Source organism: Pleurodeles waltl, chromosome 12, assembly GCF_031143425.1.
Source record: "Pleurodeles waltl isolate 20211129_DDA chromosome 12, aPleWal1.hap1.20221129, whole genome shotgun sequence".
Classification (NCBI taxonomy): domain Eukaryota; kingdom Metazoa; phylum Chordata; class Amphibia; order Caudata; family Salamandridae; genus Pleurodeles; species Pleurodeles waltl.
Genome location: NC_090451.1, coordinates 208,766,174 through 208,793,225, shown reverse-complemented (window position 1 = coordinate 208,793,225; position 27,052 = coordinate 208,766,174). Strand labels below are relative to the sequence as shown.

General features: G+C 45.7%; 1 protein-coding gene across 1 annotated transcript in view; it reads right to left on the bottom strand.

The window, feature by feature from the left end:
* The window catches only part of SPG7 (SPG7 matrix AAA peptidase subunit, paraplegin), a 462,707-nt gene that overhangs the window by 32,281 nt on the left and 403,374 nt on the right, over positions 1-27,052 (bottom strand). Inside the window, exons 14-15 of the mRNA XM_069216631.1 lie at positions 25,640-25,796; positions 6,690-6,853 (exon numbers count right to left, since the gene is read on the bottom strand). Coding sequence (XP_069072732.1) covers positions 6,690-6,853; positions 25,640-25,796 — 321 coding nt within the window. The remainder of the gene's footprint in view (positions 1-6,689; positions 6,854-25,639; positions 25,797-27,052) is intronic.

Sequence of the window (27,052 nt, the reverse complement as noted above, 5' to 3'; positions counted from 1 at the left end):
CACTATGCATGTGTTTGATGACTGGTCCCTTAGGATGGCACATCCTTCCTGGTCCCAGGGCCCTTGTTACCACTGGTACAAGTTACAAGGGACTTGGCTGTGGGCCAGTGTTATGCCAATTGTGGAACAATGGTACACTTTTAGGGAAAGAACCCAGGTGATGGGACCTGGTTAGCAGGATCCCAGTACACACAGAGTCAAGCTACCATCAGGTATCAGACAAAAAGTGGAGGGGTACTACAAACAAGGGGCCAGTTTCCCAAAGGAACCCTTCACAAAATGCGACTCCTCTCCCTAAGCGTGAAGGGACTCAATCCCCCAATAAGAGGAAACAGATATAGCGCTTTTGTTTTACAACCTAAACCCGACAATCTTCTCCCAGGAAACATACCTCCTCAGGAAGGACTGCCACCTTATGTCTCATCCAAGATACCCCTCACGATATTGGGCACACAATGACACTAAAACAGCGGGAGTTGGTATGCTGCTCAAATGGGTCTTTATCTCCACACTAACCCAGATGATTAGGCACCCCAAGGACGCTTCCTGCTGGCCATAATACAAAAAGAGTGCACCACCCTTAAATCTCTTTAACTTATACGCCCCCATTCAATCAATCAATCATAGGGCACTTTTATTCATAGAACCCTTAAAACACAGCTCACCTTTGAGCAGGGTGAAATACTTGAGGGAGGCTATTTTATTTCAGTCAGGGAAGCTTCTCTGGATAGAAGTTCCACATCAGTTTAAGTGTTGGGAACTATGGCGGTGCAACTGAAGAAAGAAATCACAGATGCAGGCCTAGTCGATGCCTGGCGCTATTTACATCCTGATGCCCAGGATTATTTGTTCTACTCTTATGTCCATCGTACACATTCCAGCATCGACTCTGTTTTCATCACACATTCCTTTTTACCTCAGCTAGAATCAGCGCAGATATCCAACATCTCAAGCACAGATCATGCCCACATTGCACTGATCTGTCCCTCACACGTAGGAGAAAGGGACACAGCCCCATTGGCGCCTTCCACCTCACATCTTACGAGACCCGATAGACAGAACCACTATCACTGAGCGTATCAGGGAACATTTCTAACTCATCCCTTTACCTTCCACCCCCCTACCCACAGATGCTTTGGGATGGCTTTAAGGCTATAATTTCCAGGGTCAGTACTTCCATTGCTATAGCGCACACCCATGAAGCCCGCCTCTCAGAGGCCAAGTTTACAGATGACATCCAAAACCTAGGGAGCCTTTACAAACAAACACCCTCCCTGTGCACCTAGCAACAGTTGGTACTACTTAGGGGACAGCTACGCACCCACAGGATCAACAAAGCAGAACAGTCCCTTTTGGCACTCAAGCAACAATATTACGATGGGGGTGACAAAGTTGTCTCCCTCTTGGCCAGTTGTTTATGACACAAAACTGCCTGATCCCACATAGCTAAAATCTGCACACCATACACTTGATACACCACCAAGGAAGCGGACAAGCTGCAGACCTTCCACGACTACTATTGTGCCCTATACTCATTTGGAGGGGGGAAGACCCAAAGGCTATCAGGGCATACTTGAGAGATTGTCCATGGACACCCCTGAACACCCAACATGCTCGGTACTTAGAATCGTCCTTCACCATATCTGAACTTAAAAAGGCATTTTGGTGACTGCCAGTGGGCCTTCCAATTACCTTTTATAAGCTTTTCTCCCCTTTCCTGAAGGACCACTTGCTCACCTTGTTCAACACCTTCACCCATCAGCCTGCCCTCACACCCACGTCAACGATATCCTTACTCCAAAAGCCTGGCAAGGACTCCACCTTATGCTCTTCCTAAAGACCAATAGCACTTTTAAATTCAGGCGCCAAAATATCTGTACTAAAATGCTAGCCAACCGATTGGCAGCTTTTCTTCCAAGCCTGATAGATCCTGACCAGGTCAGCTTCATACATCAACGCCAAAGGTCTTACAATACTCGACACCTGGCACTTCTTATAGAGAAGGTCCACATGCCTAATATTCCTGCCCTTCTCCTGTCACTTGATGCGGAGAAGGTGCTCAACAGGCTCAGGTTGACCTTCCTCCACGCTGTCCTAGTCAAAACAGGCCTGGAACCTAACATGATTAGTAAAATTATGGCTTCCGATATCTCTGGCATTCCCTTCGGAGGAAGGGATCATAAGGTCCTCCTATATGCAGATGACTTACTACTGACCTTCACCACCCCGAGATGACCCTACCCATGCTCACCCGGGGGCTTTGTGAATTTGAATTAGTCTCTCGGTACAAAATCAGTATGTCAAAACCGCAAGCTCTCAACCTCACTATACCAGCACAAAATCTCTACGACTTGCAGAGCCTAGCCACATTCCAATGGACCATGCAGTCCATCCGTTACCTGGGGCTCAACATCGCCAACTCCTTACGTACTTGGACGCAGGCTAATTGGCCTCACTATCGCAAGTCCATCCTAGAAGATCTTCGTAGGTGGAAACCCCTTTATATCTCCTGGATAGGGCAAATTAATGTAATAAAAATGAATATAGTGCCCAGTATACTCTTTGTTTCAAGCTCTTCCGACTCCTATCCCTGCTGAGAACATCAATTGCCTACAGAAGGATATATGATCTTTTATCTGGAAGGGGAAACAACCTCACAAATCTAGCAGCATACTTATGCTCCCCAAAGGTTGAGGTGGTCTTGCATGCCCTAATCTGCTCCATTACTATAGGGCGGGCCACCTACGGTTTATTTCTGAGTGAGTGGTCAGGGAGAGTGAAACACATTGGCTGCACAAGGATCGGGCTGTGGCTTGGAGACCTCTTTCGGACGTAGCATGACTAGCCAAACCCCACCGGCCTCACAGTACATACCTGGAAACAACCACCAGGACGGTGCTCGGCATCAGAGACAGGACTGTGACCGCCTTTGGTCTCACCTCATTCACCTCAACAAATACCGCTCCTGCGCAATGCAGAATTTACCCCAGGACTGCTCCCGGGCTCTCTCCTGGGGTGGGGAAGGAGAGAGTGTAGGATATTGCAAGACTTATTCCAGGGCCCTCTAAGCCATTTGAACAATGCAAATCTGAATTTACCATACCTGAGAAACTTAGGTACCAATACTTTCAACTCCAACACTGGGCATTCCACCCCTCCAATGTGCTAGAGGTGACCCGTTCACTCACGCCCTTTGAGACATTGGTACAGAACTATGCGGGCACCAAGAGGCTGATTTCCAAGATCTACAGTATCCTTCAGCAACCCAGCTTAATGCAGATACACTCATACCTGATAAAGTTAGAGGCCGAAGTGGACACAGAAACAATGGGACGCTGTTAGAAATGGGGTCTTTAGTTGGCAGAGGTATACACCCTTGTTCAAGTAGGGACTGCAGTCCTAGTCAGGGTAAGTCACACACAATCCAAATTATCCTGTGCCCACTCTCTAGTAGCTTGGCACTGAGCAGTCAGGTTTAACTTAGAAGGCAATGTGTAAATTATTTGTGCAATGAATCATGCAATAACACAGTGAAAACACCACAAAAATACACCACACAGGTGTAGATAAATATAAGATATTTATCTGAGTAAATTAAGGTCAAAACGATCATGATTTGATAAGCACAAGTTGACATATCACTTTTTCAATGATAAGAAAAGTCCTTAGAAATCAACAAATATCTTGTGTGCACAAAGTACCTGTTATGCATCAAAATTACACACATGAAGACCGCAGAGGAGGAGATGCCTGGGAAAAGGAAGGTGATCATCGGATTTCCTGACGCACATAAGCGATGCGTAGATTCTTCCCACGCTGCAAGGGCTTTGCGGCGTTTACTGGTGTGCAGTCTTGGATCCTCACTGCGATGCGGGTTCTTTTAACGCCCAGGGACGTTGCCTGGAAATCCTGGGCGTGCAGGACAAAGTTATTGATTTACAGGCCCTGGGCACATGTAGTGCATTTTACTAGGGACTTACAAGTCAATTAAATATGCCAATTGGGTATGAGCCAATGTTACCATGTTTTAGGGAGGGAGCATATGCACCTTGGCACTGATTTACAGTGGTAAAGTGTGCAGAGTCCTAAAGCCAGCAAAAATGAGGTCAGAAAAAGAAAAGGAGGAATGCAAAAAGTTTGGTGGTGACCCTGCAGAGAGGCCATTTCCAACAGACACCCTGTGGAGGGAGATCCCCAAAACTCACTGTAGCATTCTACATCTGGAATCCGCCAATAAGCTCATGCTCCAATGGTACTATACCCCAGTTCGTCTCCATGCTATGTTCCCCGCAGCCTCCTTGACCTGCTGGCGCTAAGGTGCTTCTGAGAGCACCTTAATAAATATTTGGTGGTCATGATCTCAACTTACTCTTTTTGGGAAGGAAGTGTTGAGCCACATTAAAAGCACCTTAGGCTTTCCAATCCCAGCATATTTTCACATGGTCATCCTAAGCTTACATCCCACCACCCTTGACGCTCTTACACACACTGACTGGTATCTTATCCGTCACATGGCAGGCGCTGCCAAACAGTTGATCACTTTGGTTTGGAAATCCTCTTCCCCCCCTCCCATTGTGGCCGGGTTCACCAGGCTTTGGCAAGCAAAGGAACATCTCTCGCACAAACTTGCCCTAACTGGTAAGTCGGTCCACTGTCTTTGGCAGCCCCTCTTGGATTACTTCTCACGGCTAGAACATCTTCACTGCCAGCCTCCTAAGTTCCGTACTCTGCAACTATCTGACTAAACTATTAGGAGTAACATACCCCTACATATGTTCCCCTCTGCCCTCACTGCGATATTAGAGTCTCAGGAGCCCTCAGAGGGTCCCTAGGGTTTGGACCCATGCGAGTACCCAAGCCCCAGCTATGCTTAGGTTTACTGATATGACCCCCCCCCTGTGGCATTAGACAGAGCAGACTACCTCCCTCCGACCCCTCTAGTTTTACGGTTGGTTAGTTGACATTTCACCCGCATCCCTGACAGTATACTGGAGGCAGCAACTGTGACAGCCAGCTTAACTCTGTTCTCACACCTTGAGTCAATCGCTGTACTCATACTGGACTGTGCCCTTCTGCCAATGCCCCAGTTCTTAAAACACCCACCACAGGAACTTACCACATTCCCTCACACAGAATCGCTGGGTTGATAGTGACAAATAGGCACATAAGTATGAACTGGTGGTTCATGGGATTTGGTGCAGCGCTACTGGGTTGACCTACACCACCCTTATGATTATACTAGTCACCAACCCTTAAACTTTCATACTGAACCCTGTAAGCGTGGACAATTTAGTTATGTGCTGTCATAGAAATTAACCCCATTTATTTGTACAATGTTTCTATACTACTTGAAAATGTAATAACCAGACTCTGAGCAAAGTTATGATAAGAATTAATGCTGTACCCTTTGAAATATTGTAGTACTACTTCAAAATCGGTACCTCAATGCATACCCGTTCAAAAATGCTAAATTGGTGTTCATTTTCTTGAAAAAAAAATCAAATGTAGGAGCAGAGTTCAATGAATTCCTCACACAAAGCAGTTGAAAATTCGGCAGTTGCAGGGAAGGGTTAATGGGCACTGTCCCTACACCTTACTGGCCAGAGCTTGGAGCACGCTGTGAGGTGGTTAGGGTACATATGTTCTATGGTGATGTTTAATGTTAAGGGAAGCAGTAGATAACACTGCTGTGTTACCATTAAGATGTCGCGGGTTCCCAGCCTGCTGCCGGGGAAGCATGTGAAACCTGTGGAAGACTCAATGCTAAAGAATCATACATTTTTCTTTAGATTTCTTAAAAAGAAAAAACTGGTATCTTGAAAGATTCTAGGCTGCTGCCATGGCTAAATAAGAAAATCAATTATGGGCAAATCTGTCCTGAATAGTGACCAAATTAAAAATCCCTTTGTTTCATATGCAGCAGTGTTTGTGTTTAGAATCGATGGGTATCATGGAGGATTGAATGTGACAGAAAGTGAGAGGATGCATTGTGTTTTTGAGTAGTAAAATAGTCCCTTATTACAATGGAAACACAGGAGGCAAAATGATACATCAAACAGCCAATCATATTTGGTGAGACAGTTTTCCGCCTTTGAAGCTCACTGTATCTGTGTGTTTAACAGTAACAAAGTGTTTGACAACCAGAGTTCGATCTTAAAAAAAACAGATCTAGTACTAGAGGATCAGCAACAGAAAATGCCCACTGTTGCAGAGGACAGGTTTTGTGGAATATTAGAATAATGCAGTGGCAGTGATACTGTCATGATTTACAATAACAGTCAATCACATGCACATCCCATACCTGAAAGTATGCAGGTCAGATGGGTGATTCAAAGTGCTATAAAGTACAGGCACCACACAAATATGAATATGCTCATTTCATCAAAGATCAACAAACCTTATTCTCCACAAATATGCCTAATTCATCCCTCCTTACGTATTTGATGGAGGCAGCAAAGAGATTTCAACTAGTAGAAATAGGAGCTACTATTCACATGTATTATTAGCATTATATCTGGATTTGCCAAAATACACACTGAATTAGTGATGAAACCTCCAGCCTCCCACTATCCATGTTTGAAATGGTGAAGACAAATAACTGAAAGAAAAAGGTTCAATAAGCTCCATAACCTAAACGACACATCCTGTCAGACATTAGCATTAAACAGACACAGGTTGCTACTACCTACATGGTCCATTAGATCCTGCAGCCCCTGGCTGAAGGGACGTCGTCCAATCCCTGAAACCGTCTCAGAGTCTGGATAGGATACATGCCCAATGCTTGGCACCATCCCGTACTGCTTCACCATGGAATATGCCACCTTAGTTACCTTCCGGAGGTCATCCTGTGCACCTAAAGCAGAAATAAAAAGGTTAGGGAAACAACCATAAAGCAACTGCTTTGTATTTTCAGTCTGGCTAAGTAATAATATTCCATTGGGGCACTGTTCAACCGTTCACAAGTGAGGATATGGGCTTAATTCAGAAAGAAATGAAAATCAAAGCCTGCTTACACGCAACACTGGTTCTCTGTCATGTGTATTTCCTCTGAATCCATAAACAATTTGAATAGCTCAGCATAGTTCAAAATCCCAGGAACACTCCCTATAAACAATTTAAGGGTAAGCAACTGTTTTTGATTTTAAAAGGTAGTTCCAATTAGCTCAATTAAAACTTTATACTTTTGACTGAAAACCATACTGTACAACCTCTTTTAAAAACCACAAACTAGGGAAAACATAGCCACTAATAGGCGATGCGCACACAGTTCCAAATTAGGACACTACGCTTTTAAGAACTCCAGTGCCAGGCAGTGTTGCCTTCATGCACTGCAGGGTCTGTGAGGGAGTTTGTTTTGAAAGGCATAAGACAACGTCTAAAATAACCATTGTCTTTCTGGCATCATCTTTCCAAACTGAGGAGGTGGCAGGGTTGTTCTATGGATTATGACAGAACACCAGTGACAGAGAACTAGGATTACAGGTAACCAACTTTTCCTTCTCCACCATCGGATTCTCGCTGATATCCTTAAACAATTTTAATAGAGTAGCACCAGGTAGCAGCCTTACAAATTACTTGAATAGGCACGTTCTGCATGAGAGAAACAGTAGCTGTGCTCCCCTTCTCCAAGTAGAATGGGCAGTAGAACTACCCGGAAGGGGCTTGTTTGTCTTTCGATGGCTAGTAGCGGTGCAAGTAATTAACCACACAGATGTGCAGATTATGCTGTAGATTATAAACACCTGTTTGGATTGACAGACAGATTCAATCGCATCCAGGTAATAATTCTAAACTCTCCAAGCTATGGAGTAACCTATCTGCAGGTGAGGAATGGTCTGAATAGAACGTAAGGACAGAGATCAGGTGCTTAACCCGTTGGCAGCCAAGGACGTAATGGTTACGTCCTTGGCACCTCAGCGCCACAGTTACGTCCTTGGACCGGCTCATGGGGGGAGCACTAGCACTCCCCCCATGAGCCTCGCCTCGCCTCCCCCAGGGCAGGGATGGAAGGGGAATTGCTTCCCCTTCCGCCCGACTCCCGTGGTGTCTGATAACATCAGCGCGTGAATGCGCACTGACCTCATCAGAGACCTACCACTCTGCGGTGGAAGCTCAGATTCCAATATGGAAAAGCATTTCTCCTCCAATCACGTGGAGGGGCCAAGAGAGGCATCAAAGGAAAGGAAAGGCCTTTCATTTTCTTTGATGTCTCTCTGCATTTCTGCTGCCCGATCGCATTGCGATCAGGCAGCAGAAATGCCCACTGGACACCAGGGAGTTTTTTTTTCCTCTGTAATTGAATAACGGGAGCGGCCCCTTGGGCAAGGGCCACACCCCTGGGGGCGATTTATTTTTAAGCCATTTCTGCCCCCCTGGGGGCAGATCAGCATATTATATATATATTTTTATATGTGGGGAGCAACCCCTTAGGCAAGGGTTGCTCCCCTGGAAGCAAAATTACTTTTAAGCCATTTCTGCCACCCTTTAGGCAGATCGGCCTATTTTTATTAGACCAATCTCCCCCCCAAAGGGTGTCAGAAACCACTAGACACCAGGGATTTCTATTTGTATTTATATTTATACAAAGGGGAGCGGCCCCTTGGGCAAAAGCCGCTCCCCAGGGGGGCAAAATAATTTGTAGGCCTTTTCTGCCCCACCCTGGGGGTAGATCAGCCTATTATAATTAGGACGATCTCCACCCGGGGGAGTGGGGGGGGGGAGGGCGAAACCCCTAATCACCAGGGACTTTTTTTGGTTTGTGTGTGTTTTGTTTGGGGGGGGCACATTACTGTTGCCCATATCTGCCTCCCTTGGGGGCAGATCAGCCTATTTTTTAAAGGCCCATCGGCCCCCTGGGGGGGCAGAAAGCCCACCAGAGACCAGGGAAGATTTTTTTTTCAAAATAAGAGGGTGGGGGTATGGCCATACCCCCACCCAAAATAAATGGGGCCAAAGTTGTTCTGCCCACCAGTGGGCAGATGGGGCAATTACTCCTGATCCACACCCTGGGGGCAGAAAGTCTACTAGATGCCAGAGAATAAAAAATAAATAAAAACAATGGTGCTACCAACCAGTATGGGCATGGTTATGCCCCCACCCCAAATGAAGGGGTAACAGTTTTTCAGCTCTCCCCCTGCACACTAAAACATCTTATCCCACTGCAAAAAAGAGGACATTTGATTATTTTGAGTTTTGGTTTTACATTTGGGCCATGAGAGCTTGGCTAACTCTCAAAATCGTCCTACTTGCAATGGTGAGGGCTGCACTTTTTGGACTTTGGGATTCTGCCATGTAGAAAATCCACAAGACCTAGACACATCTGAAAACTAAACATCTGGGTGAGTCCAGGGTGGTGTGCTTCACATGAACCCCACACCATTTTCTTACCCACAATGACTTGCAAACCTCTAACTTTGCTGGAAATCACACATTTTTGTGATGGAACCTTCCGGAATCTGCAGGAATCCAAAAAATTCCTACCACCCAGCACTGTCTCATCTATACCGATAAAAATTCTGCCCCACTTGTCAGCTTAGAAATGTTTTTTTTCCAAACTGCCCTTTTAGACCCAATTTGGTTCCCCCCCAAATTCAACATGTTTTTGGCTCTTCTCTGTCACAGGCACTTGGCCCACCAACACAAATGAGGAATCATTTTTACCGGGAGACTGAGGGGAACATTGGGTGGTAGGAAATTTGTCCCAGTGCGGTGATCCCACAAAGAAATGTGGGAAAAATTTGATTTTTTTTAGCTAAATTTGTGGTTTGCTGAGGATTCTGGGTAAGAAAACACTGGGGGATCCACGCACGCCACACCTTCCTGGACTCCCTCAGGTGTCTAGTTTTCATAAATGTCTGGGTTTGGAAGGTTTCCCTAGATGGCTGCTGAGCCCTGTAACAAAAACACAGGTGCCCCCACCCCCTGCAAAAACAGGTAGTTAGATAATTTTGATGTGTCCAGATAGTGTTTTGGGTCAATACCTTTCGCAGGCACCAGGCCTACCCACACAAGTGAGGTACCATTTTTATTGGGAGACTTGGGGGAACGCTGGGCGGAAGGAAATTTGTGGCTCTTCTCAAAGTGCAGAACCTTCTGTCACCGAAATGTGAGGAAAAAGTGTTTTTTGCCAAATGTTGAGGTTTGCAGAGAATTTTGGGTAACAGAACCTCGTGAGAGCCCCACAAGTCACCCCATCCTGGATTCCCCTGAGTATCTAGTTTTCAAAAATGCACAGGTTTGGTAGGTTTCCCTAGGTGCCGGCTGAGCAAGAGGCCAAAATCCACAGCTAAGCACTTTCCAAAAAACAGCTCTATTTTCTTTGGGAAAATGTGATGTGTCCACATTGTGTTTTGGGGCATTTCCTGTTGCGTGCGCTAGGCCTACCCACACAAGTGAGGTACCATTTTTATCAAGAGACTTGGGGGGAACACTGGGTGGAAGGAAATTTGTGATTCCTCTCAGATTCCAGAACTTTCTGTCACCAAAATGTGAGGAAAGTGTTTTTTTGGCCACATTTTGAGGTTTGCAATGGATTATGGGTAACAGAACCTGGTGATCGCCCCATCTTGGATTCCCCTATGTGTCTAGTTTTCAAAAATGCACAGGTCTGGTATGTTTCCTTAGGTGTCGGCTGAGCTAGAGGCAAAAATCTACAGCTAGGCACTTTGCAAAAAACATGTCAGATTTCAATGTAAAAATGTGATGTGTCCATGTTGCGTTTCCTGTCGCGAGCATTAGGCCTACCCACTCAAGTGAGGTACCATTTCTATCCGGAGACTTGGGGGAACATGGAATAGCCAAACAAGTGTTATTGCCCCTTGTCTTTCTGTAAATTTTTTCCTTCCAAATGTAAGACAGTGTGTAAAAAAGACATCTATTTGAGAAATGCCCTGTATTTCCCATGCTAGTATGGGCACCCCAGAATTCAGAGATGTGCAAATAACCACTGCTTCTCAACACCTTATCGTGTGCCCATTTTGGAAATACAAAGGTTTTCTTGATAACTTTTCACTCTTTATATTTTAGCAAATGAATTGCTGTATACCCGGTATAGAATGAAAACCCATTGCAAGGTGTAGCTCATTTATTGGCTCTGGGTAACTAGCATAGTCCAGCAGACGTAACGGTATATTGCTTTGAAAAATGTAACATTGCTGGAAAAAGTTACAGAGTAAAAAGTGAAGAAAAATTGCTGTTTTTTACCTCAATCTCAATATTTTTTTTTTTATTTCAGCTGTTATTTTCGGTAGGAAAACCTTGTAGGATCTACACAACTGACCCCTTGCTGAATTCAAAATTTTGTCTACTTTTCAGAAATGTTTAGTTGTCCGGGATCCAGTATTGCTTTCACACCTATTTCTGTCACCAACTGGAAGGAGGCTAAAAGCACAAAAATAGTAAAAATGGGCTATGTCCCAGTAAAATACCAAAATTGTGTTGAAAAATGTGTTTTTCTAATTCAAGTCTGCCTGTTCCTGAAAGCTGGGAAGCTGGTGATTTTAGAACCGCAAACCCTTTTTTGATGCCATTTTCAGGGAAAAAACCACAAGCCTTCTTCTGCAGCCCTTTATTCCCATTAAAAAAAAAACTAAAAACTAAATGTTCGCTGTATTTTGGCTAATTTGTTGGTCTCCTTCAGGGGAACCCACAAACTCTGGGTACCTCTAGAATCCCTAGGATGTTGGAAAAAAAGGACGCAAATTTGGCGAGGGTAGCTTATGTGGACAAAATGTTATGAGGGCCTAAGCGCAACTGCCCCAAATAGCCAACAAAAAGGCCTGGCATCTGAGGGGGGAAAGGCCTAGCAGCGAAGGGGTTAATGAACAATTTATTTATCTTTGGTAACGTCTTATCTGGAAAAGACTATCCCGCTGCAGATTCCTTACCTTATAATATTTCCCAGGTCAGACTGGGTCCGGAAAATCTTGAGCAGTACCTCTGCGTGCTGTAATTGGTGCAGATTTGCTCAGCATTGGGCGTGCCAGATGTTAAGTGAACGGTGGCTATATAGTTGCCACTCCAGCAGGCTGACATCTGTTTATTTATGGGATTCTTTCCGCACCAGAAGAATGGAGACACACCAGACAGCTAATTGACCAGTGTGCAGAAAAAAAGAGCCTACAGGGCCCTTTTTAGGTAAGAAGACTAGTTTGTATAAGAGGGGAGGATGGGACGGTCAGTAAGGAATCTGCGACTACACAGAGTTTCTACCAGCTAAGGCGTTAGCGAAGGTGAGTAACTTGCTCATCTGATAGAGATTTCAAGCAGCAGATTCCTTATATTAGAAAATATACAAAAGCAATACCTCTCCAGAAGCAGGTTTTGCAAACAGGTTCAGACCAAAAAGAACTGGAGGACCGAACAGGCAAAGTGTCAATTAAAACAGACCTGACTTTCAAGGCAGTAGTGTTTGGTGTACGTGTGCAAAGATGCCCACATCACAGCCTGACAAATGTCCAGGACAGAGATTCCATGAGCTAACGCTGTGATCGCAGCTTTGGCTCTGGTGGAATGAGCCTGCAAGCCTTCAGGGCGCTGCTTCTTGGACAAAGCAAATCATAATGAAGAGTAGAATCCATTTGGAGATGGTCTGTTTCTGCACTGCTTTCCCCTTCGTCGCTCCAGTGAACCCAAAAAAGAGATGATCTTTCACCTTGTGTTGTTTGATGTGATCGATGTAGAATGACAATGCTTTTTTGGGTCCAAGCGGAGGAGTCTCTCCTCCTTCTTGGAGGGGTGAGGTGAAGCAAAGAAGGCAGGCAGCATGATGCTTTGGCTGAGGTGAGCAGTAAGGTGGCACGGGTGCAGAGAATCGGTTTGTCTGGGAAGAAGCAGGTGAATGGGGCGTGACTAGAAAGCACCAGCAGTTCATCAACCTTCCTGAACAATGTGATGGCCACCAAGAAACTGTCTTGATCGTGAGACGTTTTAGGGGGCAGCTATGTCTGGGTTCAAATGATGAACACATTGAAAAAAGTTAAAACCAAATTAAGGTCTGATTGGAGCATAACAAAAGGTTTGGGGGAAAACATATGAAGACCCTTCAGAAACCATGTCACAATAAGTGACTTGAACAGGGAGGGTTGATCTGGCAACCACCAAAAGGTAGAGATGGTGGAAATATATCCCTTAACTGTGCCCAGAGCAAGGCCTTGCCAGGTGAAAGACAAAACAACAGCAACATTTCAGAAAAAAGATGCAGAATGAGGGTCAACATGTTTTTCAGTGCACCAAGCAACAAAGATGTCCCAACGGCAGGCGTATACGGTCTTTGTGGCGGGAAGCCTAGCTACGAAAATGACGTCAGGGACTTCAAAAGGGAGATCAAAGACAGCCGTTGCTCAATCTCCATGCATGAAGGCGGAACATGCGCAGGTTCGGATGCAGAACCCTGCCATGTGGCTGAGACAAGAGAAGGAGATTCTCCCTAAGGGGCTGCCTTATCAAAGGACTGATGCTTATGCTCAGGAGTTCAGGATACCATACTCTCCCTGCTCAATCTGAAGCCGCAAGCATTTCTTGGGCCCAGTCTGTCTTGATCTTCTTTAGAACTCAGGTAAGAAGTAGCATCTGTGCAAACATGTACAGGAGTCCTGAGTCCCACTCAAGACAAAATGTGTCTCTGACCGACAGCTGCCTTGGAAATCCAATTGGAAGTGCTAACAATGTGTGTTTTTGGTGGAGGCGAATAGATCTAAATAAGGTTCTCCCCAGTCGTGGAAAAGACCTTGTACCACCTCCAGTTGTAAATGCCATTAGTTATCTGCCAGAAATCTATGGCTGAGTTTGTCTGACCTGGTGTTCAGAGACACAGCCTGGTGTTGCACGACCAGGAAAATGTCTTGACGTTCCAGTCATGTTCAGAAGCACAGAGCCTTCTTACACAGGGTCCACAATCTCATCCCACCTTCTTTTTGCAGTATACTACATGCTGATGGTGTTGACTGTGAACACCTGAACCAGCCTTTAATTGATAGAGAGGAGGAAGGCTTTCAATGCTAAGCAAATTGCTCTCAAATCCAACATGTTGATGAGAAGCTGAGACTCTACCGGAGACCAGTGTTCTATGATTTCCGCTTCTCCGTGATGGCAGCCCGTATGGAGGAGTGACAAATCTGTCACCAAAATCGTGACTCTTTAGCCACCACTGCAAGTCTTTTGCAGTTATATCCACTATTTAGACCAGGACAGAGAGACTTCCCTGATGCTGCACCCATTGGGACTTCAGGTCCCATTGCAGAGCCCACATAGCCAGCGGGCATGTTTTATCAGCAGGATGCAAGAGGCCAGAAGACCCAGCAGCCTCAGTCGGTCTCAAAGAAATCCAGGGTAGAGGCTGAAAAATTGGGATCATAGTATTAATATACTTGACTCGCCGCTCCACAGGATAGCCATGGTATTGCACTGTGTCCAGAATAGCTATAGTGAAAAGGAGTGCCTGAGAGGGGGCCAGGTGTGACTGCAGCACGTTGATAGTGCACCCCAGAGAATGCAGGACACTCGCTGTATTCTGGACATGGGTAACGACTACCTGGGGTGAGCTCACCTTCAGCAGCCAGTCGTTGAGGTAGAAGAAGACTGGAACCCCCTGAATTCGGCAGATGAGCTGTGACCACTGCTATCACTTTGGTGAACACCAAGGGGTGCTGGTAAGGCCAAAGGGGAGCATAGCTAAATGAAAGTGCTTGTGGTACACCATGAACAGCAGACAAAGTCTGGTGGCCAACAGAATGACTATATGGAAATATGCGCCCTACAAGTTTAAGTTCTTCCTGACACAAGAGGGACAGTTGATCCTCCATCTGCTGATGGCATGGGTGGTACAGTTCCTGTGAATGGAAGGGCGAAACCCCAAAGAATAATTTGGAGCACCCACTTGTCCGAAGTTATGGATGCTAGTGTGGCAGGTGGTGCTGGACCCTGCCGCTAACCAGTTTCTCCTGATGTTGCGAGGGCATGTTAAAGAGGTTTGGATTCTACGACTGCCAAGAGGAAGGGTGGTGGAATGGGTGGATCTCTGGCTTTGGGTCCCATGAGTCTTGTCTGAGCAGCGTCCACAGCTACAAACGGACTGGGGGAGTGTGCTGGTCATGGTATCTGGGTGGAACTGGATGCGACTGGTAGCCTCTAACGTAGGCATGAAAGAAATGGAAGGCAGAATGAGATTGTCATGGGGCCATGGAAAATCTCATCGACAGGGCAGTGGTCCTGCTATCCTTGAAGCGCTCAAGCTCTGAATTTGCCTGGTAGCAAAACAGGCAAGTGCCATCGAAGGGCATGTCCATAAGGGATGCCTGAACATCCCCCAAGAAGCCAGTTGACCTCAGCTAAGCTTTGTGACAAAGCGCTGCTGATGAAGCAATTGCTCTTCCCAGTGAGTCTGTTCTGTTAAATCTGCAGTTTATTGCGAACTCTGCTGCATCCTTGCCATCAGCAATAGCTTGAATTAGAATGGCTCGGGCCTCCTCCAAGATTAGAGGTAGCACTTGCACAACCGAGTCCCATACTTTGTGGATGCACCATCCCAAGAGGAACACGGTGTTCAGGGACTGAAGAGCTGCAGGTTGGTGGAAAAGAAAATCACCTTACCAAAGATGTCAAGCCTTTTGGATTTCCTATCCAGAGGTGAAGTAGGGAAGGCACCAAGGTTAACCTGGGCCGTTGAGGCCTGCATGACTGGGCTCTCAGGGGTTGAATACTGGGTGAGGAAAGCTGGATCCCCAGTAGCGGGGCAATGGACGATCATCCTATGCATAGGAGCGCTTGTGCAGGGCTTGGCCTTCGGCCTCGAGCAGGACATCAGTGAGGGCTTCATTGAAGAGGAGGAGAGACTATGTGGGGGGTACCACAGGTTCAAGCCCCTCTATCAAGACACTAGTCATGACAGCCACAACTGCAGCGTAAGGTCCAAGACGACAGCTGCCCTCTGCACCACCACAGCATAAGAAGCCCCTTCCTCCACTGCCACACTAGTAAGAGAAACAAGGCTAGTGTAAAGAACAGTGACATCAGCCAGTTCCTTATACCAAGGCTCCTTAAGAAGAGAGGATATCCATATGGAACCTCAGATCTGCCCCAAGTATATTCCTCACAGGTCCTGTCAAATAATGGAGGCACTGTCTCCTACCCAGATGATCTTGGTCTAGTCGACATCAAACAATGGAGGTCCGGCTTCATATTGGAGTAGGGAATTACAATGGGTGAGCAGCGCCAGAAACAGTGTCACTGGAAAAGACTCTGGATCAGGTTGTGGATTTGTGACAGGATCAGGTCTGGATCCAGGAACAGCTCCATAGGGCCCAAACAGATGCAAGGAGCGAACCCGCCAGCAGGAATCCAGCTGGGACACCTTCTAAACCCATGGGGTCCAAAGGCGCTCCAGTAAGGGTTGACTTGCCCAAAGATGAGGTGGCAGCCTCACAAAATTCTTTCAATTGGGTGAGGGTCCTTCCGGCTCCAGGAAATTCTGGGCGGTGCAGAGCAGAACTAGGCTCAGGTTCTGCAGTGTAAGTGTGGCAGCAGAGCCTAGACTTGTGGGGTTGGTCCAGCGTCTCATCCGATGATCTGGACTGATACAGCAAAGTCAAAAAACACTAAATCTTCTTGGTCTATTTTAAGGATTTACATGAGGAAGATCTTGACCTAAATGAAAACCAAAAGGAATGACTCAGAGCAGGACCTGGACCTTTCACTGGTCCAGGACATGGAGCGGTGCCAGGTAATTTGTTGCTGAGTGACCAGGAGCTTCAAAGCACATTCCTGGACTGCCATGGAGTTCATCGTAGGGCAGTCAGGGTAAGCCTTGGAATTGTGGTCCCTCTCCAGGCACCATAAGCAAACCAAGTGGTGGTCTGTCACAGACATTTGCCAACGAAAAGTAAAAAACAGAAGCCAAAAAATGACTGAGGTAGCTCTTCCGAAGCTATGCTCATGCTGCAGAAAGAAAATAAGAAAATAAGTTACTTACCTGTAACTATAGTTCTCCAGTATTGGAATCTTTCATAGATTCACATGCTTGAATCATTCCCCGTTGTCGAGATGTGAGTCCCCTGTAACTTAGAAAAGACAATGTCCCGAAGACATAACATCTATAACATACAAATTCTCTTCATTTTAGCAACCCATCCAAGTCCTTATGTAAAAAGGACGAAACTTGAACCTCAGCCAATCAGAGAGTACCACCCTTTAGATCCCTCCTGAGAGAAGCTCCAGCACCTCAGATTTTCTAAGCACTAGTGCACCAATCAACGATTAAACAAAAGATATTAAAAGGTGAGCTTCCCCCGGGAGGCGGGTGGGTCGCATGTTAATCTATGAAAGATTCCAATACTGGAGATCTATAGTTACAGGTAAGTAACTTATTTTCTTACTCCAGTATTGGAACTTTCATAGATTCACATGCTTGAATCAGACTATAAAGCAGTATTAAGAGCACATTGCATTAATCGCACATCCAACCCCCTCAATCTGAGATTGTCGAGATGTCCTTAATAGCATGAAAACATTATGCTCCGTACATATAATATACTACATTTTCACAGACACTTATATGTTATGATATAAGGAACACCTGCAAATAAAACATAGCAAACTTAAACCATGCAATGTGCGAAGTAGAAAAAAAGGATGGAGGGAGGAAATGTGAGCTCACCGTTACTGGAACAGATGTCGCAGGACCGCCTGACCAACCGCTGCATCGCCCTTAGGAATGAAATTCCGACAATAGTGCCTCGTAAACGTGTGAGTCGTCTTCCAGGTGGCTGCTCTGCAAATGTCCTGCAGGGGTACACCTTCAAATAGTGCCATGGATGCTGAGACAGTTCTCGTAGAATGTGCCCTTACTGAGGATTGTAAAGACTTTCCAGCTGCTTGGTGACAAACGTTTATAGACGCTACTATCCATATGGCTATTCTTCTTTTAGAAAGGGCCTATCCTTTCCTAGGGGCACTATATGCCACAAACAATTGAGTAGCCTTTCTAAAATTCTTAGTTCTTTCCAAGTAAAACTTGAGGTTCCTTTTGATGTCCAATGAATGGAGAGCTCTCTCCGCTGGAGACGTTGGGTTCAGAAAGAAAGATTTCAGAACCACTGGTTGGTTAATATGAAAGTCTGATGGCACCTTTGGTACAAACTTGGGGTTCGTACGAAGTATGACTATACCCTGTTTAAATTGGAGGAAAGGCTCCTGAATAGTCAAAGCCTGGATCTCACTGACCCGCCTGGAAGAAGTAAGGGCTAGAAGCAGAGCCACTTTCCATGATAAATGCTTCAGATCCGCTCGGTGTATCGGTTCAAATGGGTGTTTCATAAGCTGAGAGAGAACCATGTTGAGTTGCCAAGACGGTGGGGGAGGCCTTACCAGCGGAAAAACTCGAAAAAGCCCTCTGAGAAACTGCTTAATTAATCTAGATGACCACAGAGATGGAAACGTAGGTGAACGTCTGTAGCGAGATATCGCCACCAAGTGCACCCTAATGGATGCATGTGCCAAACCTGTAGATGCCAGATGGAGGAGATCGGGTAGTATTAGCTCCGGCAGTGATAATAGTGGATCAATGCGCTCCTCACACCACAAACAAAATCTCTTCCATTTCAATGAGTACGATTTGTTGGTGCTCTCAACTCTGGCCTTTGCCAAAATATCCCGACACTCAGGGCGAATATCTAAATCGGCAAACTCACTGTGTTCAGGAGCCAGGCCGATAACTTGAGTGATCTGAGGTCTGGGTGCAAAATCTGGCCCTTGTTCCTCGTCAAGAGCTGTGGCGAAACTTTCAGCGAAATGTGATCCGCCTCCGAGAACAGGAAGAGTTCGAGAACCAATGTTGGCGGGGCCAAAACGGAGCTATCAGGATGAGCCTGCAATGCTCCTGTTTGATCTTTGCAAGCACTCTTGAGATCAGAGGAATGGGTGGAAAAGCGTAGGCACATATTCCGCACCATTTCATCAAAAACGCACTCCCCCAAGAACCCGGCTGGTGAACCCAACTTGCATATTAGCAGCATTTGGTGTTCTGCTGGGTTGCAAACAGATCCAGCTGGGGTTTCCCCCACCTTCTGAAGACCTAGTCGAGCACGTCCTGATTCAGCTCCCATTCGAGACAGGAGGACATCAGTCCGCTGAGAGTGTCTGCTGTCTCATTCTGCCTTCCTGGTAGATGTTCTGCTCAAAGACTGATGCCATTGCGAATGGCCCAATCCCAAATCGTCTGCGATTCCAGAGACAGGAGGAGAGATTTTGTTCCCCCTTGTTTGATTAAATAATGCATTGCTGCAGTATTGTCGGTCCTTATGAGAACTGTTGAGTGTTCTATCCTTGGAAGGAAAGCCTGTAGGGCCAAGAAGATCGCTCTCAACTCTAGAAAGTTGATATGATACTTTTGGAAGGAGTTGCTCCACTTCCCACTGATTTGAAGATCTTGAAGATGTGCTCCACACCCCTCTAGGGAAGCGTCCGTGGTGATGATCAACGGAGGCCGAGGTGGTAGGAAGACCTACTGCGATGTTTCGCTGGTCTTTCCACCAGTAGAGAGCCTGGACCATCTGAGGAGTTACTATGATCAGATTGTCGAACGAGTTGTCTCTCTGTATCCACTGGAGATCTAATTCCTCCTGCAGGGGACGCATTCTTAAGTGACAAAAGGGGACTAATTGTATGCAAGAAGACATCATCCCCAGAAGCGATTTGTAAGTGCGTACAGAAAGATACTTTTTTCTTTGCACTCTGCTTGCCAAGCAAACAAGCTTTGCTTGTCTCTCCATCGACGTGAAAGCTCTGTCTTTGATGGTGTGGATTTTTGCTCCTACGAAGGTTGTTACCCTTGTAGGCAAGAAGTTTGACTTGTTCCAATTCAGAGTGAGACCCATCACGGCGAATAATGCTATGCAAACCGTTGTTGATTCGTGAGCTGCTTGAGAAGACTGTGCCTTTATGAGCCAATCATTTAAGTAGGGAAAAGTTTGCATTTTCTTCTTCCTCAGGAAAGCCGATACCGGAGCTAGGCACTTTGTAAAGATCCTGGGGGCGGACTTCAAGCCGAATGAAAGAACTTTGAATTGGAAATGGCTGCCGGCTGCCACAAAACAGAGATATTTCCTGTGGGCAAGTGAAATTGGAATATGAAAGTATGCATCCTGCAGATCCAGAGACGTCATATAATCTCCGTGGTTCATGCGGAGAAGAATATCTTGCAATGTGACCATGCGAAAGGTTTGGCGTTTGAGGTACTTGTTTAGGACCCTGAGATCTAGAATGGGACACCAAGATTCCCAGTTTTTGCATACCAGGAAGAAACAGGAGTAAAAACCTTTGCCTTTCTCCAAAGGAGGAACTCTTTCTATTGCTCCCTTTCTGAGCATGGTCACAACCTCCAGCCGGAGTTGTTTTAGATGCTTCTGCAAGAAGGTATGAGGAGGACAAGAAGGTGGGCGTTGAACAAACTCTAAGGTATGGCCAAATCGAACAATGTTTAAGACCCACTGGTCTGATGTAATTTGCTCCCACTTCTTGTAGAAGTGTGATATCCTTCATCCTATCTTCCTGCTCTGTGGCAAGGCTGTAGCCGGAGCCTGAAACTTGTCATTGACGTCTGTCTGCCTCTTTACCCAGACGCGGTCTTCCCCTAGGATGGGGTCTGGAATATGATGCCTGAGGCGGTTGCCTTTGGGTATATTGAGGCCAAAACTGCTGTGTAGTATAGGAGGGGTAACGAAAAGTCTGGTGACCCCCCTCGATATGTCGAGACTCCCCGACCTCTGGAAGCACGAAAAGGCACTTTCTTAAACTGAAGTGTCCCTAAGGACCTTGCGGCGTCTATCTGTTTTTATGGCCTGCAAGGCTTCACCCACATGGTTGCCGAACAACGCTTCTCCATCAAAAAGGAGGTCCAATACCTTGTTCTGAACCTCTGGACGGAAGAAAGTTGCCCTTAGCCTGCCCTGACGCCGCAGCACTGCTCCGCCAGCTGTTTGCCAAAAAGCTGTTGTTGCAAAATCTATAGCGCAGTCAATCACCTCAGCCGAGGTGCGCTCACCCTCCAAGAGGATCTTCTTTTCTTCTGCCTTAGAGTCTTCCAAGACGTGATCCAGATACGGGGCAATATCAGCCCACAGCTGTCTGTCGTACCTCCCCAGGATTGCCAATGAATTTGCTGCTCTCACTATTAGGCCAGACTGGAAGTGAAACGCTTCCCGATGTTGTCTAGTCTTCTCCCCTCCTTGTCCAGAGGAGCCGAAAATGGCGTTGATGGTCTTTAGAACGCCTCTGCGCTGCCTGGGTTATAACAGAGTCCGGTTTCGGGTGACTAACAAGACACGCTGGGGCGTCCTCTGGGGCCTTATACTTTTTGTCCAACCTGGGCAAGACTCCAGTTACCGTAGCTGGATTTCTCATTACTTTGAGACCTTCCTCCCAGATGTATCCTACTATAGGTATGGAGTGAACACTCTTTTGATACGGCTCCTTGAAGTCATATAAAAAACAATCCATCTGTTTGGATGGCATGGGTATCGCAAATCTCTTTGCTGCCCTCTCAAGCAAATTATGGAAACCCCCAATATCTCCTGGGGGAGAATCCACTGGGGTAGGCGACAGAGAAGAGGGTGTCGGCAATATATAATTGCCTCAATCCGAGTTGTCCTGCAATTCCCCTTCTTCTATCTCTTCATCCGAAGAGTCAGTAACCTGTATGAAGGACCTTTGCTGGGTACTTCTGGCTAATCTAGGGGATGCTCTAGGTTGTGGCACTGGAGTGGCAGGCATCGATGGAGGAGGTGCCGTCTGAATGTCCGGTTGCGGCACTGACTGAAATCTCCTTTTGTAATCTAACAACATAGACTGCAGATCAGGGAACTCGGAACACAAAGCATCTCCTCTGAAACATAAGTCTGCTGCTGCTGGGAGAATAATACTGCTGATAATATTCTTCATCATCCTCTTGTCACTTTACATGAAGCTGTGAAGGGCTATGGCCTGCCCCGAACGGCCCATCATCCGAATCTTCTTTCAGAAGATGAGTAGGGATCAATGAAGTAATCTTACTTAGGGATGTAGCTCCTGGAGTGATATTTCCCCTTCCAGACACAGACTGCATTTTCCTCTTCGTTGACGGTGTCGACAACGGTACCGTCGACGAGGTCCTCAACGGAGTCGTCTCCAGCAATCCAAGTGCTCCCGTCGACAGTGTCGCCGACGACAGCGTGGACAAAGGGATCCTCGCCGTCAACGGAATCGTCGTCGGAACCATCGTCGATGACGTTCTGATCTTCAGCGTCGACGGTCTCGATTTTGTTACCATTGTCGTGGACGAGGAAGGAATCACCATCGCTAGACAGGTTACAGTCGTCGTTGTCACTGCCGATGCAGCTGCCGTTTACGTCCTCGTCGATGACTGAGTCGACGACGATGATCTAATCGACGGTGGAATCGTCATCGACGGTGGAATCGTCATCGACGGTCTATCTTCAGAAGCTGAAGAAGGCTTTCTAAACGTCATCAACACCTTTGGAGGGGGTGTAGAAGGCTCTGAGGAGGATTTTGGGACCTTCTTCGATGTTGAAGGCCGATGGCTGGATTTAGAGGAGGATCTTCTTTCCTGAGGTGAAGATGAGAAACTGTGGCCTTCACCAGACCCCTGTGAGGTCTTTTTAAAAGTCTTTGAAGGTTGTCTTGAATCCTTTTCAGAATGAGGTGATCTATGCCTCTTTTGGGACTTCCTAGAAGACCATGAAGACTCCTCACTGTCAGAGTCTAAGACAGAGTTTTTTCTTGTTTTAAGCTTTTGGAGCCATATCAACCGCCTCCCCTGTCTATCTTTCAAAGTCTTTGATGAAAAGGTACGACATACCTTAAAATCAGCAGCAGAGTGTTCAGGGTAGAGGCAATGTATACAATCTGTATGAGGGTCTTCTGAATGGAGCCTTTTCTTCCCACAAGTGCTGCAGGCTCTAAAGAGACTTTTCCTCATCCTGTTGGTATAACAGGCTCCAAAAAGTATGAGTGTAAATCAGAGACACCCAATGAGCAAAAGGAATTCAGATATATTGAGAAAATCTTCTCTCACAAGAACAAACTGAGCAGAGCTCAGAGGAGACTCCCTAGCACGACGTGCAGTAGAAAATCTGAGGTGCTGGATCTTCTCTCAGGATGGTTCTAAAGGGTGGTGCTCTCTGATTGGCTGAGGTTCAAGTTTGGTCCTTTTTACATAAGGACTTGGATGGGTTGCTAAAATGAAGAGAATTTGTTTGTTATAGATGTTATGTCTTTGTAAAATTGTCTTTTCTAAGGATCCGGGGACTCCCATCTCGACAACAGGGAATGGTTCAAGCATGTGAATCTATGAAAGTTCTGGAGTAACTAATGTCAGCACATCTGCTGCGAAGAACACTGACACGGAGCTGATCGGCATCACCTACTGGCACGCAGAGGTAGTGTTCAAGATTTTCTGGATCCAGTCTGATGGTGGGGGAATATTCTTAGGTAAGAAATCTGTGGCTAGAAGTCTCTATCAGATAAAAGAGCCTTAAATCACTTTAGATAAAAAGGAAGGATGAGACTTTAAGGAAACTGTGAAAGACTAGATACAGTTCCACTAAACAGAGAACTCACTTGTCTGACCAATGTTAAAGCAAAAAAAAAAAAAATGGTAACTCTGAATAAATTATGTTGGAGATCTGCCTTGTGCATTGGTTCAAAAGAGTGACCCTTCGATTTGGAAAGTACAATGTTAAGCTCCCAAGCTGATAGTCTCTTAATTGGTGGAAAAAACGTCCTAAACCCTGCTAAAAAAAATATCGTCACAGGCATAGTGAAAAGCATGTCTAGTTTTTTCTTATAAGCAGCGATTGCAGCCAAATGTACCTTTGTGAAAGAGAACTGAAGGACAGATTTACCCAAGTGAAGAAGATAAGGTAGTGCCATCTCTTCCTGAATGGTTCTCAGGTTCGCTTGCCCCTGGAGACACCATATGCAGAACTTCTTCCATTTATAGGCATGCAAGCAGATGGTCTCTTCGCTTTAAAATTTGTATACAATCATCAGCAAGATTCAAGTGTTCATATATAAGATCAGCGTTTGAAGACTAGAGTGGAAAATCCTGACTAACATCCTGGAAAGTAGGTTCTGTTTGAGTGCAAGTCTCCTGTGAGGGTGAAACGACAGGTGAAGCATGGCAAGGTACCACTACTGCTTCAGTCAGCCTGGTGTATCAGTATGATCTTATTTCACACTACATACTTTTTCTGATTAACTTGTGAAGCAGTGGTATTGGGGGAAAGGCACAGGCTAATGTTGTTGATCTGCCAAGGAAAAGGGATTGATATGGGGTTTGGGAACCTGCCAATGGAACTCCAATTGGACTCTTCAGGAACTGACAAGACTGCAACTCCAGCGACAACTTTGCTTCACAACATTGTTTCTCCGGCTCCTTACAGTAACTGCAACATTTCCCTGCCTGTGCATCCTGTGGGGTTGACGAGACTCCAGACTGCACCAAGAAACAAGAAGGAATCTCCCTTGGAGTGAAGGAGTCACTCCCCTGCATCTGCAGGCACCTACAGCAACGACGTCCGGCTGCGTGGATCTGCTCTCCTCTGGAACCACGTGGATCATGCATCACAGGTGGTGATCTGGAGTGGTCCTCTTGGTCCTCTCTACCAGCTGTCCAACTCGGGAAACGGTGAGCTCTTGTCACTCCTTGCAGGACTGTAACCTTGTGCACCGCAACTCTTGCAGCTACCAAGGCTTGTTGTCTTCTGTTCCACTTTTGGCTTCTTCTATTCTGGTCCTGCTCTTGTACAATCCTTTTTCCAAGTCCTCCTGGTAATCCTTGGGGAGACCAGGTATTTACCTCTGCTCTCCTGATCGCTGGGTGTCACTCAGGTACTCACCTCTGGTGGTTCCTAGTTCTGCCAGCTCCCCTCTAACAACTCCATATTCTTGGGTGGGGGATTTCATTCTGCAATCCACTTTCTTAGTATATGGTTTGGTCCTCCGATAGGGCCCTTACTATTTTCACTAAGTATTGCCAATACTTGTTGTTTCTATGCTAATTTGCTAATTTCGGATTGCTAATGTGTATATAATTAGCATGTACTTACCTCCAGTTTGGGTGGGGGGGGGGGTACGACTGCCGATAAGTCTTCTAGTGTTGTGTGACCATAGTGAAGTGCGTTTATTTTTATAACACTGTGTGGTTCTTTCATGTGTGATAGATGCTATGTGACTATAGTGGTTTTGCATAAGCTTTGCATGTCTCCTAGATAAGTCTTGGCTGCTCATCCACAGCTACCTCTAGAGAGCCCTGACTTCCTAGACACTGCCTACACTGCATTAAGAGGGGTTGCCTGGACCTGGTATAAGGTGCCAACAAAAGTGATTTCCTTCTGCCTCCCATCAATGTGACATCTTACCTTTCATGTATGATATATTTGCAGTCCAATCGGACCTTAGATGTTTGGCACGGCCACTCTTCCAGCAGTGTGATGAATTACCTCCAATGCCAGAGTCACCTGCTGTCTAAAAGTTGTAAGTCTGCCACTGATGATAGATATCCCAACCCTTTGACAAAGTTGAACCTTTCCACTGAACATCATGCTCTCTTTCAGTGTGACAACCTATGACAAGAATGAACATTTCTTACCAGTGGTGACTTTGTTGAATGTGATGGCCTCAGACACTCGACCTCCTAAAGCCATGCACATCCTCTCAAACAGCTGCTCTTTGGTGAACAAGTGCTGATCTCTGGGGAGGATCTGAGCGAATCCCAAGGCTGCATTTGTCCGAGGTGCGATCGAAACCTACAATAAAGCCAGAAGATTTACGTTTAAAGTGGTTTAGGCATGTTTAGAGAATTAAAAAACACATCATGTCCATGAAGACAAAGGATAAGTTATTTACCTGTAATCCTAGTTCTCTTCCAGGAGAATCTTCATCAAAATCATAAGCACTGAATATTTCCGCCTATGTGCGAGGACACCGGAGATATAGCAGACACCAGTAGGTAGTTATAGTTAGGACCATGTGTCCATAGAATTTTTTTTTTGACCTGCCTATATCTTTGACACCGCTTGACGAATCTTCACGAAATTTTCCAAAAAACAGTGGCATGGTGATTCTTGTTGCACACTGGAAGTTTCTGGGTGATCTGTCAAGTGGGGGGCGCGAGAAAAAGGGGGCTAAAAAAACACTGCATTTCCCAAGTTAATTCCCATAGGACCTGTCAACACGTCTACAGCCTGGACCACTGGCTAGAATTACACCAAATTTGGCACCAAGCTAGCTGCCAGTATGCAGATTGTGCTTTCTGTGTTTTGGTGTAAATGCGTTCAGTAGTTTAAAAGATATTTAAGGGCAAACAAATGTGTATATCTCTGGTCACGATTAATCAAGAAATTCGCGGATTTTCACGAATACACGTGTGAAAATAAGCGTTGCAATGGGCTGACTGCAACCTGACTAGAAAGTTGCGACCACCATTGTATTTCATGGGACATGTTCCCCAGGGGAGAAAATTGAAATTGAAAGTGGCATAAGGGGTCAGGGTGAAGGTACCATGACCCCAGGGGTGTGATATAGGTGTGTTTTAGGGGCATATTATGTGTTTAATATTATATATATATATATATATATATAAAAAAAAAAGAAAAAAAAAATATATATATATATATATATATATATTCACTTCTGTGCAGCCTACATTAAAGATTAAAAATGACCATTTACGTTGAGGTTTTTGTATTTTTATAAACACTTCCTCAGTCTTAGCATTTTTGTAAATCATAAAAGAAGAACAAAGAATACAAACACATCCTTTATTAAAGAGAAAAACTGCAAGGAAACGCACAGGCATTGTTAGCAAATAGGGTGCATCAAACCATAGCAAAAGAAATACTGGCACTGTGCCTTTAAGAACTCCTGTTTCCCATCATGCCCCAAAGGTGAGAGAGGTGACAGTTAGGTCAGTAATTTTTTACGGTGATATAGAGAACTGGACATCGCTGTAGGAAGCTGGCCAGGTGTGCGGTGAGCACCTATCACTTTATACCAGGTATCC